At 43.5% G+C, this 17,256-nt stretch overlaps 1 protein-coding gene across 5 annotated transcripts in view; it reads left to right on the top strand.

Moving 5' to 3' along the window:
- Nucleotides 1-10,943: 10,943 nt before the first annotated feature.
- Nucleotides 10,944-17,256, top strand: part of IQSEC3 (IQ motif and Sec7 domain ArfGEF 3) — a 109,765-nt gene continuing 103,452 nt past the window's right edge. For 3 of the 5 annotated variants that reach the window (XR_011141605.1, XR_011141604.1, XM_068946774.1), the window contains exon 1: nucleotides 10,944-11,704. Coding sequence is in view for 1 of the 5 variants with exons in the window: in XM_068946774.1 (XP_068802875.1) it covers nucleotides 11,202-11,704 (503 nt within the window). In the remaining 4 variants the exon portion in view is untranslated. The remainder of the gene's footprint in view (nucleotides 11,705-17,256) is intronic. The other 2 variants (XM_068946791.1, XM_068946798.1) reach the window with 1 other exon arrangement.

A 17,256-nucleotide genomic window follows, 5' to 3' on the forward strand; every position in this document is an offset into this window, starting at 1 on the left:
GCATGGCCTTCTGTAGGAGGTGAGCACATCCACTGAAATGAGCCAGGAACCAAAACTTCGCAGCAGGAAGGAAGTTCGGACCACAGCCAAGATCCAAACCTCTCAGCTCAGGCTCATCTGCAGTCAGCAACAAATGATGTGATCTCAAATCTATATGGACCATGAATTTCCAGGACAATCAAGGCTGAGCCCAGAAATCCAATAAGTTTTTTGAGGGGAGGTCTCTCCATGCAGTTTGGTCGGAGTATTTTGCTGCTGGGCAGAGGGGCGGAGCTGGAGTCCTAATGACAAGCTGCGCCCTGCTCTGAACGGCGAGACAGCACCCGTCTACTTTGCCTGCAGATGCCTGGTGGCATTCCTCCTCTGCAGCGGGCGGTAAAGGATGTGTCACTGCGCTGAGGGGGACCTACAGACTTGCCCTTTCCAGCAGGCAGGAAAGTCGGCTGGGCACAGAGATGGCCATGACAGGCAAGTCACGCAGCATTAGGAGCAAGAAGCTGGCTTGTGAGGAAGGGAGTCAGAGAATTCGGTCGCTTCGCAGAACAATTGCTGGGAGTGGGAAGGAATATCTGAAAGGAAGAGGAGGGATTGTTTTGGGTAGTTCAAAATGAGTAACTGGGACTTATCAGAAGGCCAAAAAAAAAAAAAAAAGAAGAAGAAAAACCAAACCAGCTACAAAAGTATTTCTTAAATTTCAGACTGGTCTGGCAGTGATGCTGTTGGCTCCAGTGGGGAGTAGAAGCGGTCTCTATCTCTTATTACGTTGACTAGTATTTACAGCCGAGAGCTCCTGGTTTTATTCTGTGCTTTACACCCTAGGCTATGCGAACTGTGGCATATTACTCCACCTTGCCTCTATCACTACAAACTACTTCATATTCACCACTGCTCCAGGACCACTAGGAAAGCAATGTGGAATACATCATGCAGGGTAAAATCTTGGCTGTCACTAAAGTCAGCGAAAGTTTTACTCTCTGACTTTAAAAGCATTTAGTGAACCATTGCCCTTAGCTCTACTTTTCCCATAAAAGAGGGCTTTTTCATTTTTCAGGAGCCCATTGAACGAACGATCTAATGGCTATAGTACAGCTGTTTAAGCATGGACAAGTTCCATCAGCATTAACCACCAGTTCAGCTGAAGCAGCAGTGACACCACTGGAAGTGCCGGCAAGGACAAGAAGGGATAATTAGCATGGTGGTAAAAATGCCAGCAGTTGCCAGAACATCATCCGCGCTTGGGATCTCATCACTGTAACTCTGGGTTTAGCCGAGCCAACAGTAGCAACGAGGAGATAGTTTTTGCTCCTACTCCTCTTTGGAGCACCAGCCAGGACAGACAGACCATAACGTTACGATTGCCTCCTTTCCCTCTTTGAACATGTCTGTGATGAGCCAGCAGCAACTTGGCCTTGAGTGTGCACCACTACCTTCACAGAAGGGAAGGAAATACAACAAATTAATGCCAAAACAACATTATTTCCGTCACAGGCAGTATTTTCTAGGCTTGTTTCATTCCGTCTGGTTTAATACTGTTTATGTCCTGAAATCTGTGCTATGAAACATATAGAATGTACATTATGGAAGAATTCCTACTGCTGCTACAACCTCAGTCTCTCCATTTCCAGATGCTTAGGACTGTACATTCACCACCTGCATGCTGTGTTAGTGCCAGGTTTGCGTTAAGAAACAACTGTTTTTATTTAGCTCCTCTTGAAAATTGATTTTTAACTGACTGGCCTCATCCTGCACCCACCAGAGTCAACAAATACTATGTCCCATTTTTTCACAACAGCAAAAGCCACCCCATATCAACAAAATATATCTGAATCTGAAAGACTGCTGAATGCAGGTAAATAGTAAATGCAGGCAGATGCTCCACTTTTAGAGAGATTTTTGTGCTTAGAACTCATTGATTTCAAATGAAGTCTCATGCACCTGCTTGCCTGGAGCAGCTTATAGGATTGGGGTCAGAGTTTCAGCTAGCAGGGAAAGCCTTCCTTTTACCCCTGCCTCCAGTTTTTTCTTATGCTCATCATGTTTATATCATCTTAAATAGCACTAATGCAGCCTGATCCTTCTAAACTATGTCATACTGGCAGAAGGAAAAAAGAAAAAAAAAAGCCTGTCTGTGCTTTCCTCCTTTCTACTCTGCTTTTTTTAATTTGTTAGGCACGATGACCTCTGTGAGAGTGCTACATTTACTTTGGCAGATTTGGCTGCTAATTTATACACACTAGGATTGAAAGACATGATCTGAATTTTGAATGTCTCTCCATTAATAATCTGTTTGTTATCTTAATAAATATTTGTGATTTGTTTATCTGACATAGATGACATGTTTATTATTACAATTATGCTTATTGTTCATGATTTACATTGGTCTCTATTATTTTGGACTGTTTTCATTTATCTGTAGGCAGTTCATGCTGTTTTGTATATTCTGTCACAGTTGGTTGTGTTTTGCCTTTTTGTGCTGATCTCTGTAAAAACACAGCACATAAGAAATTAAAAAACAAAGAGAATGTTTCCAAAGTCATCACTACCACATCCAACCAGCAGTAATTTAAATGTGTATGAAAGAAGAGTACAAAGCTAAACAGATGGGAGGCTTTTAAGCAAATCATAAGTTAAGACATCAGCATATAACTCTGGCTACTTTAGTATCCAGACCTGAAACTAAGGCAGAGTCAATGGAAAGATTGGCACTGCCTTTTGACCAAGCCTCAGGTACATATGGGCTCCTGCACGTTTATGTCTTTGCAGAGAGGACTGTGTCTGCCCATCTGGCCTCGATCCCTTATTCAGGTATGTGGTACTGTCTTTCTTCCTCATTACCACATGGTTAAGAGTATTAAGAAAGTACTGCTGGAGCAAAGTTACACCACAAAGTTGTGCTACAGGATGCTGTGAATGCTAAAAATTCAGACAGGTTCAAGAGGAGACCAGCCAAGCTGACAGGAGAGAACTCTACTGAGGGTCATTGAATACGAGGCTATAACCTCTGGCTCTGGAAGCCAGGCTGAAGGAAAATTTGGGGGAAGTATCACTTCGTGCTGGTCTGAGTCTGAATCTCTTTCCTAGGCATCTGATTTTGGCCTTTTTTCTTTATTTATATGTTTTCAAAGTCTCAAATTGTGGATTTCAACCTCACTTTTGAGTTTTGAGTCTTCCTTTCAGCCATACTCAGCATGTCTCTGTTACACCTATTCAGCCATTCTGCCCCGTTTGCTGAGGGGCTCCAGCTGCCTCTCCCCTCACACCTCCTGCCTCCCCTGCCATTCCTGCCTCTTCACAACTTCCACATCAGCCCTGTCTGCAGACCGCGTACCAGCCCTCCTCCCCCGCCTCGGTTCTGCTCACCCCAGTTACTAATTTCCATGCTCAGTCCCCTCTCTGTCCTTTATCAATGCTGCACCAGTCTCCCTCTGTGTCATGCTTCCCAATTCACATCAGTTCGCTCTCCTCCCCATCCACCCACCCACTATTACTGCTTCCAGCTCCTAAGCCCTCCCTCCAGGGGTGAAACTCCTCATCCTTCTCTGTTTCTCTCTCCCCTTTCCCAAGGTGAGCCCTGCAGAGACAGAAGGAGTAACGGAGCTGTCATCTATGCACGGCATGGAAAGGAGGAGCAGAGCTGCTGTGAGCTTTTGGGATTTATTGCTTCTTCCCCTCCTTTAAAAATGGGTGTTCTGTTTGAGAAAATACTTCTGCCTGTTATCTGAAAAGGCCTGAAAGACTGCTTTTACACAGGGACATGGGTAAATATAGCAGCCAGCAAATCAGAGGGAAACCTCTCTCCCGCCAAGTTAAAAGTTGTAAGAAGGTTGCAGCCGCTTGCATGGTCACCAGCTTGACTTCAGCCATTGCCAAAATCCCATCACTTGTAAAGAAATTGGCAAGGCAGAATCACTTGCACCCACAGCCTGTGTGTAATCACCACACAATTCTGCTGTTAAGCTGATGTGCACAATGCAAAAACTAGAGCTAGGGTGTGCTGCTGTCTGACCCATCTGCTGCTCTCTACAGCTGGGCCTCCCAAAAGAGAGCATGGCCTTTTGTGTCCTTTGCAAGAGGCTGTGCAGGCAGAGGTCCTACTGTACAGACTCGGTTGCAGGAATGTGGAAGGCTGTAGCTGTCAGAAGCAATTCTGCTAAGTTCCTCAAAGAAAAATCAGGAGCAAATTTTTCTGGTTTTGAGTCACAGGATCATTTTTGCCTTTTTATTTTCCCCTTCAAAAAAATTTTTTTAGACACTAAAACCTGGAATTTTTTATCACAACTCAACATGTCTTAGCACAGGCAATCTTGTTTATAAGCAGATTTGAAGGCAAAGGTTAACCAGAGCAGAAGCTTAACCCCATAAAAAATGGGCAACAAGATAGGAACACATTTGAGCAGTGACCTCTTCAGCATACAGACATTTGGCCTGCCTCTAGAAGGACCGTACTGTGCATCAGCAAGTCTGAAGGATCACCTCAACGTAAAAGCCAAAGAAATGACTCAAGTTTTGAAAAAAAGGCATCATTTAAAGAGTTCAGTCTGTTTAGCTTGCTAAAAATAATATCATCAGGTGATCTGATCAGTCACCTTCAGGGAGAGAAGAGCTTTAGGACTAAAGAGCTCTTTAGCCCAGTGGAGAACAGCATAAATACTCCTATCTGGAAAGTAAAAAGTGATAAATTGAAAGTGAGAAAAATACTCCAACTTATCAACAATTACAGGCATTAACACTTGGAACAAAATATCAAGGAATATCAGGGCTGAATTGCCCATCTTTTATTATCTTCCTAGTCGTAGAAGAGGCATTTCTGGAGGTATACTGTTCTTAAACACAAGTTCCTGTTTCAGTAGCTGCATGAGATTATATGGCATGTAGCATCTCAGGCCAGATGCTTTATTGGTTTGTCCTGGCCCTAATTTCCCTGAAAAGCCAGCATCTGCATACCTGTTATGTAAACAGGTGTGAAGACCAAACAAGCCACTCTTCCAAGGTTCACACAGGAGGCCATCGAGGGTCTGTGATCAGAAAGCACTGAAGTCAATGGCGTTGCTCCTCCACTTCACGTGGCGATTGAATAAAGGCAGGAGGAGACCTCTGGCATCTTTGTTCTCAGTCCGTCTCTGAAAAGGCAGGCCGTATAGTCTGCTGCTTTTTTTTTTTTTTTCTGTGCGGTGAAGCGCTGCTAAGTTGACAGATAACTATTTTAAAACAGAGCCTCATCAGTAAAATGTATTGTAGCCTCAGCTGAGATATATACTGTTCATGCATGTTTTTTGTTTTCTTGACAGAATTTGATCTCTGCCATTGTGGAAAAAGCTTCTGGACAGAGTATGAGTTGAGACTCAACATTATTCAATTTCTTTATGTATTTTTTTTTCTGTATCTTATGCAAGCCCAGATCACACAAACTTGTCCCATCTGAAAATTCCCATGTAATTCAGTGGTGCTGCTCAGATAAGATTTGGAGATTCAAGTTCATATTCCATTTTTTCATTTTACTGCAGTATTTACAAAAGACTGAACAACTGTCAATTCAAACAAAAACCTGACTGCCTGAAAAAATGTCTCTGCCTAGCTTTTGCTCGCTAGAATTAATCAATTAAGTGGGCAAAGCTTCATTTCATAAAAAAAGACAGGAGATAATGTAACATTTAGCGACATTAAAAAGGAAGGGTGCATTCTAAAGAGAGACCTTGATCCCTCTTAATTTGCTGAAAATACTGCAAGGTTGCAACAGCGCAGCTCAAATATAGGCAGGATTTTAAAATGTGTGAAAAGTACACATCTCAGTTAAGGCTACAGTACAGAATTTGTACCTTTTTACTGATGAGGCTCTGTTTTAAAATATTTATATGTCAGCTTAGCAGCGCTTCACCGAAGAGGAAAAAAAAGGCAGCGAAAGAAACCGAAGTATTTGTCCTTACCACATCTCAGCTCTTTATGTTTGATTTATAGAACACGATATTTTCCCTTTGCTCCTGATTTTGTCATATCAGTATGAATTAACAATTCAACAGCCCCAACAGGAGTGAGTTCACCTTGTTGCAGATCTCAGTTTAAAGAACGTAGGTAAGATTGCAGACTATACGGCCTGCCTTTTCAGAGACGGACTGAGAACAAAGATGCCAGAGGTCTCCTCCTGCCTTTATTCAATCGCCACGTGAAGTGGAGGAGCAACGCCATTGACTTCAGTGCTTTCTGATCACAGACCCTCGATGGCCTCCTGTGTGAACCTTGGAAGAGTGGCTTGTTTGGTCTTAGCTTCAGTTTATCCTTCTACTTAACAAGGGTAAGCAGATATTGACTTGGCTAAGATTCAGGATGGTGAAACAACTCCCATTGATCTGAATAGTTTTGGATGAGGCCTTAAGCAAAGAAGTCTGAGTGAAAGAAGCATTCAGTAGACGCAGATTTTTTTCCATCCATGAATTATGCATGAGTACATTGTGATTGTCTTGATTCTATCCTCTATTTTGAAATTATTCATCTAATTCCTACAGAAAATTTTTGGTTTGTAGACTGTTTGAAAGCAGTATTTGAGAATCTCTGCTCAAGCAGCTGCTAACTTCTGGAAGTGTGTGGAAAAGGCTCGGCTTCCCACAGAGATCATAATGGAAGGTATACACCAGACCACGATCCTTCATTCTCCTCCCTCCCAGCTATTACTCTAATTCTGTCTTTTTAATATGATTTGTGTCACGCTCCCTTGTGCATCCATCTTATGAATTGAATGAGATTGGATCCAGTGAAAAACACTGGATGTAGTGATTTCACTAAGGAGTCCACCATGGTTTTAAGAGGGACAGGAAGAAGAGGAGAAAATGTTAGGTTAATTAAAGTTGGTTGGACAACATTAGATCTGCCATTCCTTGAGCTCTAAGAACTTGGCTGTTGTCAGGTAATAATAATAATCTTTGTTGTATTTAGGTGTGTTTGTACATAATTCTCATTCTCCTAAAAGGACGACAGTAGAAATACACTTGTCTCATACAAGTGTAATAAACCCTTATTATAAGCTCATAAGCTTATGATAATAAGATCATAAAATCATATCGAGGAATCTAAGCTATACGCCCTGCATCTTAAACTGGTAGCACTTTAGGTACTGAACTAGCAGGAGAAAATTGTTACCTTGAAAGGCCTCAGGCAGGAATGGGGAGGAGAGCTCCATCAGTGCAAGGAATAGAGAGGAGCCTGCCTGTATTTCTTGAGTTGTGAGGAGCTCCTGCCCAGGGGAAGGAGATAGAGCACAGCTGAGAGGAAGGAAATTCCTCAGAACAGAATTTCTAAGGGAAAAACATGGCAAATCTCTACCTGTCAAAAGGCTGGAGGAATTTGTTGTCATCAGGTTTCAGTAAGCTGTTGGAAGTTTGAGAGGGGTTAGAACTTCTCAGAAAAAGGTACAAGAAAGTTTTGCTGTAAAAATGTTCTGCAAATGAAATACATGAAGATGTTACAACCTCCCTGATAGTGTATGCTTATTAATATAGTTTTACTTATGGATTTACCCTACTCTGACTGAAGGAAATAACTAAATAAATATAAGATTCAATCATGTAGTATCAGACCTTTCCATTAAATCCTGGGGCTTGATTCATTTGCATTTTTTTTTGTTTTTATAATGCATACTCATTTTAATTACTACTGCTGCACTTCAATTGTAATTGTCTGTGCAATGCCCAAGCACCTTGCTAAGTGGATAAGGGAAACGCTTTTTTCCAAATAACATCATTAATCCATTATTATTCATTATTATTTCTCAGGAATGGACTGAAAAGAATCAGGACTTTGAAAAATACAATACCAACAAATTATCTATGGTAAAAATAATTTTAACAGAATTCATACTTTCATCATCTTCACCATTGTTTCCCTCTAGACATCATCTCTCCTAAAGGGGGAAGCAGCAGCATTTAATGACCTGAAGATTGGGCTAAATGCCAAAGATGCTTGAAATCAGAGATCTGTGCCCCCACCCCCCCTTCCTGCATGGTGTTGGACATATCATTTAACCATTCTGTGTCCCTGTTTCCCTGTTTCTTTGGCTACAAGAGATGTGGGATGGCTACAATCCTAATGCTCACCTCCTGCAGAACAGTAAAGCTTACTTCTAATGTGCAGAGCTTTGCAAATGATATACGCTAGGTATTGTGGCAGCGTAATCAAAGGGACACAATGATGGCTGGAAAAGAAGGGGAGGCGTTTCCTAGCTATGCAGGATTCTTATCCAGCTAAAGAAGACATTCAATTTCTTCCAATATCCTTTCAGATCCCTCTTGAATGAATATTCTGTCTTCATTGAATTTGCTTATTACTGAGGATTATACACTTCTATTACCTCTCGAAAATTTTTAAGTAGAACCCTGCCTGCTCTTTCGTGTTATGTTCACAGGCATTCTGCTATGTTTTCCTTTGGCACATGCTGTCTGTAGAAACCTGGAAGGTCAAGGGCTGACCTTACCATATTTGGCCACCAGTCACAACACCTGTAGAGAAAATTGACTGGTTTCCTTCTGATTCTTACAGCCCGTTTGCTTTTAACTCACCAGTCAATGGCTGTAGGTCCCTGTCCATTTAATTTATGATAAAGATCTTTAGAAGAATTGGGCTGATGAGGCTGGTGAAGCAAGTGAAGGATGCATTTATTATTCAAAAATGAATGAATACATCGGGTCCATTCTGCATGGTAAAATTCACATCTTTCAATACGCATGCAAGCATTATAACACAGGACTTCCAAGCTGTTTTGCCTCATTCCCAATCATCCAAACCAGGATGATTTTTCATTTTAGTTAGTATTTCCTTAAGAATACATGCCACAGCCTGTCTTACTATATCTAGATAGACCAGCACAATGTTTATGATTCTTATTTCTCCATTGTTTTTGTTCAGCTGAGCTATAAAGGAACATTAAGTCCACTCTGCACAGGGCTAGCCTGAAGAGTTAAAAGAGTCTAGTCTATTCTGCAAAAGAAGCAATCCCCATCTTAAGTCTTCCCCAATAATGATAAGCTGGCTCTTTTCTATACATGTGTGTAAGTGTGTGTGTGTGTATGTCCACACACAAGTGTAGCCACAGCTATCCCTGGTCCTTTCCCAGCATGTACTCATACCAAATTTACATTATTTGCGTTGGTCTCCTTGGATTCCATTCCTCTAAGACTGAAATGCTGCTGCTCAGTAGTGTCTCTGAAACGAGACAGCATACCAGCACAATTCCCCAGATGATCATTTCCACTCTTCCCTTCAAACATATTAGGTGCTTTCACCTCCCCTGTTTCTCTATGCGTGCCTTTTTTCACACTCCCCTATAACCATTTTTCACCTTGCTAAATAATGCTGGCTCCTGCATAGTCAGTCCCCCATCACAAGGCATTATTGCCACTCTAGAGAACGAGACGGAGGAAGGTATCCTTTAAAAATTTTCCAGTAAAATCGTAAGTGTGTGAGACTTGAAGGCTGTTATTCCTTGGAGTTCACTCCAAGGTCTTCCCCCAGCACACAAGGGACATACGCAAATGTTTCATGATCTCCCAAAGCCATCTCTAAGTGCTTGCAAAGAGAGCTGTGAAAAGCAGCTCTTTTTCAGGAGGAATCTGTGAACAGTTTCTAATCCTGGTGATCCTGTTTGCATCAGTTTACATTTCCAAGGCTATCTGTGAACAGAAAAGGCTGGAAATACACCTTTCAACTCATCTGAAACAGAGATTCTCTTCTACATTTCTCAGTCCTTCACTTCAGGAAATCCTTGATAACAGGCAGGTTGAGCTGATCTGAAAAGGCAAACCCTCAAAATCACCTACTTAAAAACAGTTGCTCTTCATTCTGTGGACTTGCACTTTTGGTGCGGGCAGTTAAATCTACTGATATGCATGCCTGACATCAGGTTTGCCTGCTTGTTACCCCTCCTGGTTCTTCAGGGCCAACAGTGATCAGAAAGGATGCTTTTTTCCCTTTTCAGAAATCGTCAAACTTGTTAATGGATCCGCAGAGGACTTCCTGCAAGTAAGTTTATTATTCCTAGCCAGGATATTTTTTAATGAATATTATAGAAAGTACCCAGATTTCTCACATGTCCCATGGTTTCTAAGTGTGTGAGCTTTCAAGATTGTGGATAAGGACGGGTGAGAGGAAGGTAATTCTACAGAAAGGAACAAAATCGGCATGGAAACTAAGACCAAAGGCCCTGCCTGTCTTTTCTGTGGTATTATTTCCACAGCTTTCTCCCCTCCTTTTCTCCCATGAGGAACACCACAGTAAGTCTTGTTTTCTTCCTAAGTTAAAGGACATCAAAGATTCAAAGGAGAGGCAAAGCTGTGAGGAAGCAGCACATTCCCCTAACACCCATTTTCCTTGATAACTCCTTCCCTGGAGTGCGTATTTCAGTCCTGTCTTCTGCATGTTAACAGGGTGAGCGAAATACAGCAGTCTTATCTAGGCAGCGGACAAAACCAGCCAAAATTTGATTCGAGTCACTTAAAAAAGAAAAGAAACCACTAAGTCATTCTGAAGGGAGTGGGGGAAAAAACCAGTAACATCTAGAAACGCCAGTCAGGGAGGACAGGAGGAAACGCGCTGGAGAAGCTGCAACGAGCCCTGACGGGGCACGGCCGGGGCTGCTGAGGCGGCGCCCGCTCCCGCCTCTCGCCGCGGCTTCACGCCCGCCCAAGCCCGAGGGGGCCGGAGCGGCACCGCCGGCCCCCGAGAGGCCACGGAGAGTTTCTCTCGGAAAAAAACCCCACCAGCAGCCCCGTCCCGCGCGGGGCCCGGCCGCGCCCCGCCCGCACCCACCACCCCGGGACGTTTGCCTCCCCCGCCCCCCTCCTCCCCCGCTCCCCTCCGCGCCTGCGCGGCACGAGGGGGCGGGGCCTCCGCGACGGCTCCCGCCCCCTTTTGCTTCCACCCCCCCTCCGGTCTCGCCGTGCGTGGCGCGCGGGGGCAGGGGCAGGCGCGCGAGCCGCCTCGCCACCCGCGCCTGCGTGAGCCAGCGGCCGTTAGGCACGCGCGGCCGTTAGGCACGCGCGGCCGTTAGGCGCGCGCGCGCACGCGTGCGTGTGTGTGCGCGTGTGTGTGTGCGTGTGTGTGTGTGTGTGTGTGTGTATGTGCGTGCATGGGGCGGTGAGGCGCCTCCCCGCAACCCGCGCCGCTCTTCGCCGGAGCGCCGGCGGCCCGGCAGGGGGGCCCGGGCCGGGAACCGGGGCATGGAGAGCCTGCTGGAGAACCCGGTGCGCGCCGTCCTCTACCTGAAGGAGCTGACCGCCATCGTGCAGAACCAGCAGAGCCTCATCCACACCCAGCGCCAGCGCATCGACGAGCTGGAGCGGCGCCTGGACGAGCTGAGCACCGAGAACCGCAGCCTCCGCGGGCAGCAGCCGCCCCCCGCCGAGCCCCCGGCGGCCGCCGCGCCGCCGCCGCCGCCCCAGGGCCCCCCGCCCGAGCAGCCCCCGCCGCCGCCGGGCCAGCCCGACCCGCTCCAGCACCACCAACAGCTCCCGGCGCAGCAGCAGCAGCAGCAGCAGCCCCCGGGCAAGCAGGCACCGGCGGGCCCCGGCGGCGGCCGGGCTGCCGGGCACCAGCACCCCTCGCTCCAGCCCCACCAGCACCCCGCGGAGAAGGACGGCAGGGAGAAGGGCTGCTGCGCCGCTTTGCTCCAGCACAAGCCCCCCCAGGCCATCGGTAAAGGCGTCCTGAGCAGGAGACCGGAGTAAGTGAGAAAGGGAAGGGGTGCGGGTTGCGGGCAGCGGTGGGGAAAAGCAGCATAGCGGGCTCTTTCCGGGCCACAGTCCAGGGGAGAAGTAGGTTATAACCCCCTGCAGCCTCGCACGGAGAGAGGCAGTGCGTGGGTGGGTGGGGAATCCCTTCCTCCCTCCCTCCCTCGATGCATTCTCGGGGAGAGCAGGCAGAGTGCAAAGAGGAGCCAGGATGCTGCTTCCGAGAGGCATTTGCCTCCTAGTTTACTGCTTTTATTTTAACGTGCAAATGTCTGTTTGCACCCACTCGGGCTGCTCACCCACGGTGCCCACACATGGCATCATGCCTTACTTGCCTGTCATAAATAAGTCTTTGATCAAAGATGAGTGCGGTGTAGCCCAGACAGGGAGAAGAAGCTTTGCGAAGGAGAGCAGCATTGTGGCAGTTGCTGTTTGCCTTAAACTGCTGGCATCTGTCAAAAAAAAAAATTATTCCCTGAAAGAAGCTGGGATTTTCTTACCGTTATTCATGTAAGGGCATAGCATATGCACTGCATTGCACGTGATGTATGCGTGTTCATAGAGTTACAGATGCTGCACATATGTTTGACATTTACGTCGCATATTGTACTTGCGTGTTGGTTGTCTTTTTTTTTGGTTTTGGTGAGTGGCACCTGACACTGATCCAGCTCTTAAAAGGATAAAGTATTTTTTGCTGGCCCTTCCTTTTTAGTGAAGAAAGCATAACTACTAGTACTGAATACTGATAATACATGCATGTATAGTAAACAAGGATTAGCATTCCAGCGCTATAGGTGGTGGAAGAGGCTACTATTGAAGAGTCACATTTTCTTGGATTACTTGTCTAGTATATGCCATCAGTACACCAGCTGGTAAATAAAACTGCACTCAATATTGTAATTGCCTTTGCTTATGCACTTTGAAAGTAAGGGAATGTTTTCTGGTTGAGGGCCCGAGTTAGTGAAGTCAGGAAGAGAAGGAGTGTAGTTTCTGACCTGGTCTCTTTTGTGTAAGAACAAAGCTTATATAAGTAGTAAAGCTAGATCTGCATTTTTTTCATAGAATGAACTCTATTGTTTTGGTTACAGTAATGTCAAAACAAATGAAGAAGGCAGCACACTCTATAGCCCAGAACATGTTCTTTGTCTCTTTTGACACTTTAGATAAAAGGGCCCCTTCTCTCTCATATTTGTTTTGAATACAAAAGCATAGCTAGAACATAGAGCTAGATTTTCAGCTGGTATAAGTAGAGTTACACCACTTCATATCAGCCAAGCATCTGTCACGTGATTCTGTGAAAATCAGTGGAGAAATTACTATTGAAAGAAATACTATTAAAGGAATATGTATAGTCCAAGGCACGCTTGAATCCCAGAAGACAGATCCATACTCCTAAAATCACTGCAAGGACTTAATTTTGCAAGTGTAACTTAGAGGAACTGATTGGGCTACTCAGAATGTTAATTCAGGTAGCAAGCATTTGAAGGATCTGGTCCTTATTCATCATGCAATGGATGAAGTTTTAAAAAGATATAGGGCCTGATCCTGAACTCAAGCCCATTGTTTTAAATCCAGACTAGCTTAGGTTAAGTCACTTAGGTCAAAACAGCCAGAAAGCCCTATAAAAATGCATAATCAACCTCATTGTTTTTTAAATAGTGAATCCCTGCAGTGAAGGCACTGTTAGAAATATCGTATCAGCAAGGGCTTTCCTTTCATCTGAACAGAGTTTCTAACATACGTCATTACACAGATTGAAGAATCAATTTCTGTGCACAGATCTAAATACCTCCTTCTTATCTGAGCCTTTTTGCAGTGGGGTTTGATTGGGGGAATAAAATAGTAGATTTTTTTCTTCATGCCAAAATGCACAAGGAGAACTGTATTAAGAACACGGCTGATCTCTGATATATTATAGAATAATCTATATATATCAGATAGATAAATATACGTAACCTTTTTGTGGAAAGTCAGGGCTGCTGCCGCGTAAAACAGAGCAATCCCTGCAGCGCTCTTCACTCAGGAAGATTAAAATAGACTGCCTCTGTTTCCTTCTATGGCTTAGGCAAATCAAAATCTTTGTATAGGAAAGGAAATATGAGAAATGCAAAACAGTCTACATTTTTCACTCCTGCAGGTTCCTGGTTTTTTGTTTTTTGTTTTTTTCATTGATTGTATACGCTGTGTTTCATCCTCTCTCATGTCTGACTGTTAGAAGGAAATCAAAGAGACCACAAAATCTAACTTAAAGGCAACTTGGATGTGAAGGCTATTTCACCTCCTTTTGACAGCACGCCCGGTATCCCTTATGATCCAACTGGCCAACCTGAGAGTTATGTTTTGGCTTTTGTGTGACAGCAGGGGATATATGCTTTAATATACCTACACAGAATAGGTATCTGCACTCCCTTCCTACCTCCTTACATTTATACTCATATATGAGACTATTATAAACCCTGAAATTCAACATTCTCTGAATTTTTTCCTCTTAGCAAAGAACTTAGGAACTGACTAATAATCACTACAGAAAATGGCCACTCTAAGAAAAACAGAAATGAAATTTTAGCATGTCAGGATGCAGTGGCTGAAAGCAGGGGTTAAAGCAGCACCCACACAGCACCTGGCTGTCACTGCCCAGCAATGGAATTTCCTCCGTCCCTCAGAAAACGAGAGGTTCTAGACAGCATGTTTAAATGTACATGTGATGCCCCCTCTCACCTCAGACACAGCCCAGTGATTTTGTTCATTTTGAGCCAGGACTGAGTTTTTTTTGCAGCCCTGCTCACCCCCAGCCCTGGATAGAAGTGAAGAGCTGAGCCTTTGGACACATATGACTGTTCATGTCATCCGAGGCAGCCTTCTGTAGGGGGCTTGCAGGAAAAAAGCAACAAAAGCCTCGGTGTTTTTTTAAAGTTCAGTCTGACTTTCTTTGTTAGTTTTTTAAAACTACTAAGTTTTTTTTTTAAGTCTACATTTTTTTTAAAGAGAACAAAAACCACATCCCTAGGTTATAAGTCGTTCTCTAAAAAGGGAGAAATTCCGGAGTTATGCAGAGGCCCACTAATTGTTGCTACATGCCATTGTGTGAGAAAGGTAGCACTGAGCTTACCTATGAGAGGAAAAATAAGGAAAAAGGTATTTGAACAGATCCTCAGCAAGAATTAGGCTGATTATTATTCCATGGCATCTGTCTCTTTCTACCTTAGGAATCTATTGCATAAGCGCCTCGCAGCTTTAAAAACAAAAAATAAGGTCATTCGTCATGGAATGTTTTGCTTCAAAATACAGGTTGCCAAATTAGCATAGCTTAGATCACCCTTATTAGGCAGCCTCTTGTCTTAAGGGACCACCCCAAAGTATCGTCAAATGTGAGTATAAATTTTCCTTCCTTTCTTTATCAGAAAACTACCTTCTTTGCCAATCCTCAGTACCCTTCACTGAGTATCAGAGAAATGCCACAGGGTTGGATTTAGCAGATTAAGTCTAAATGGCCCAGATCCTGCAGTCATTTTTATCAGTGAAACTCTCTAAATGGGAGTTCTGCCTATGGAAGATTTTGAACCCATGCCTTAGCTGGAAAACTCACTTTGATAAATACAGTTAGAATAACAACTAAATACATTGTAGTTCCTTCCATCAAAAGACATGGGTGCAATTTACCAATATTCCATATGGCAGTGAAGTCTTTTTTAAAACCATGTCACCAACAGTGACAAAAGGTGTAGAAACATTATTCATCTAGCATGACATAAAGAATCTAAGCACTTCGTTTAAAGTATTAGTCTGTGTTTGTATTACAAGATCATTTTCTGCTGCAAGAACAAACTCTTAAAACTCTTAGAAGAAATTTTCTAAAATCACATTTTCCCAGAGGTCTTAAAGCTCACTTGTATTTGCACTGGGCTGAAAGTTATTTTATTTTATTTTGTATTGGTTCGGGATGATATTTTTTATCTTAGTAAAGAAGGCATGGTTTAAAAGATTGGATGTTAGAGTCGCTTAGTCTCTGTTGTGGTCTGAGGCTGTTTCCTGTATTTTTGTTTAATTTCAAAAGCTTAATTATGTAATTTTAAAATGAAGATATTGCATATGCAAGGTGCTGTTTTCCATAATTTTTCTTTTTAACTATGCATTAGTGTTCTATTCTATGGATTATCTCCAGGGTAAAGGCATTAGACAAAATCCCACTGATTTCAATGGGTACTAACAATTACTGTAAATATTATGGCTTACTATTAACATATTTTGCTATATTTGCGCATTGCACCAGCACCAAAAAAAAAAAAAAAAAGCCAGAACAATTGTCAATTGCTTGCGAACCCCCAAAATACCCACTTTTTTCACTTCAGGTGCACCAAGAACACTACGTTTGCCCTCTGCTTTTGTTCTTTTGGATTCAAATTTTCCCCAGCCTATTTCAGGGTTTAACTCCCTGCAGCTTTCACATATCAGAAATAGTTGCACTGGTGCTGCCCTGGGTGCTGCAAATCCCTGCTAGCAATGTACAGTTTCAGCATTAAAAGTTATATGGAGTAGAGTGCTGTAAGCTGGCTTCAAATGACGGAGGTTTGCATTGGCATAGCTGCATGGGTGCTAAAGTCCTGCTTAGATCAGATTGAAATAAAGAGCATAAGAAAAGGAAAAAAGAAAGTAGACTGCGACAACCTCCCATTTTAAGTTATATCCATCCATAGTGGTTCCATTCATATTGTAATTAGCTGAAGAAATGCATTATGACATGAACACACCTGCGTCATATCTGCATCAGGGCCTATAAAATCCTAGGCAAAGGAATATGGAATTAATGATTCATAACGATATTGTAAGAAATACCAGCTGAAGCAAGAGAAGGAAAAAGCCTCAATTTAGGAAGTGTTCAGGAGGAAATTCTACCTGCAAAAAGACTTATAAAACTGCCTAGTAAAGGTGGCACGAGGAATGCCACCTACAGGGACAGCACCTCAATATGATGCTGTATAAAAATCTGACCAGAGCAACACAGTGCCAATGTCTAAAAGTAGTGGGAAATCTCACTGGCTGGATGAGAACCTCAGGAAGTAATAACAAGGAAGGAGTCTATATGAAATACTGGTAACTGTGCTTTGGACAGATACCACAGGCTTCTGTGTCCTGACTTCAGTTAGAGCAGTACTTGTAGTAACTAAGATTCATACTGATTGATCTTTTAAGAAGAGAAGACAAGGCTGAAAGCAACAGCAAAAAAGGTGAATTTTTTAATGCTTAAATGAAGAGGGATGCAAATACACTGTTTTGTTTTTCTCACGAGATAGTGCAGTTCTTGTTTTTATGTCACTCGGCTGTGTGCTCTCTTACAGCCAGGCTTGTTCTTCTCTGGTGCTAAGGGTACATTTCTTGCATATGCTTTAGATTGGCCCGTTTGGTGTCACATCCCAGGCAGATCCAAGGTTAAGGCACACATACGATGACTTTAAGAGCAATGGGCTCATATGGTAACACTGTTAGCAACCAAAAGAATTCATGCATGGCTATTTGGAAATGGTATAAAAGGAAAATGGCGGAAAAC

This window comes from Struthio camelus, chromosome 1, assembly GCF_040807025.1.
Source record: "Struthio camelus isolate bStrCam1 chromosome 1, bStrCam1.hap1, whole genome shotgun sequence".
Taxonomy (NCBI): Eukaryota; Metazoa; Chordata; class Aves; order Struthioniformes; family Struthionidae; genus Struthio; species Struthio camelus.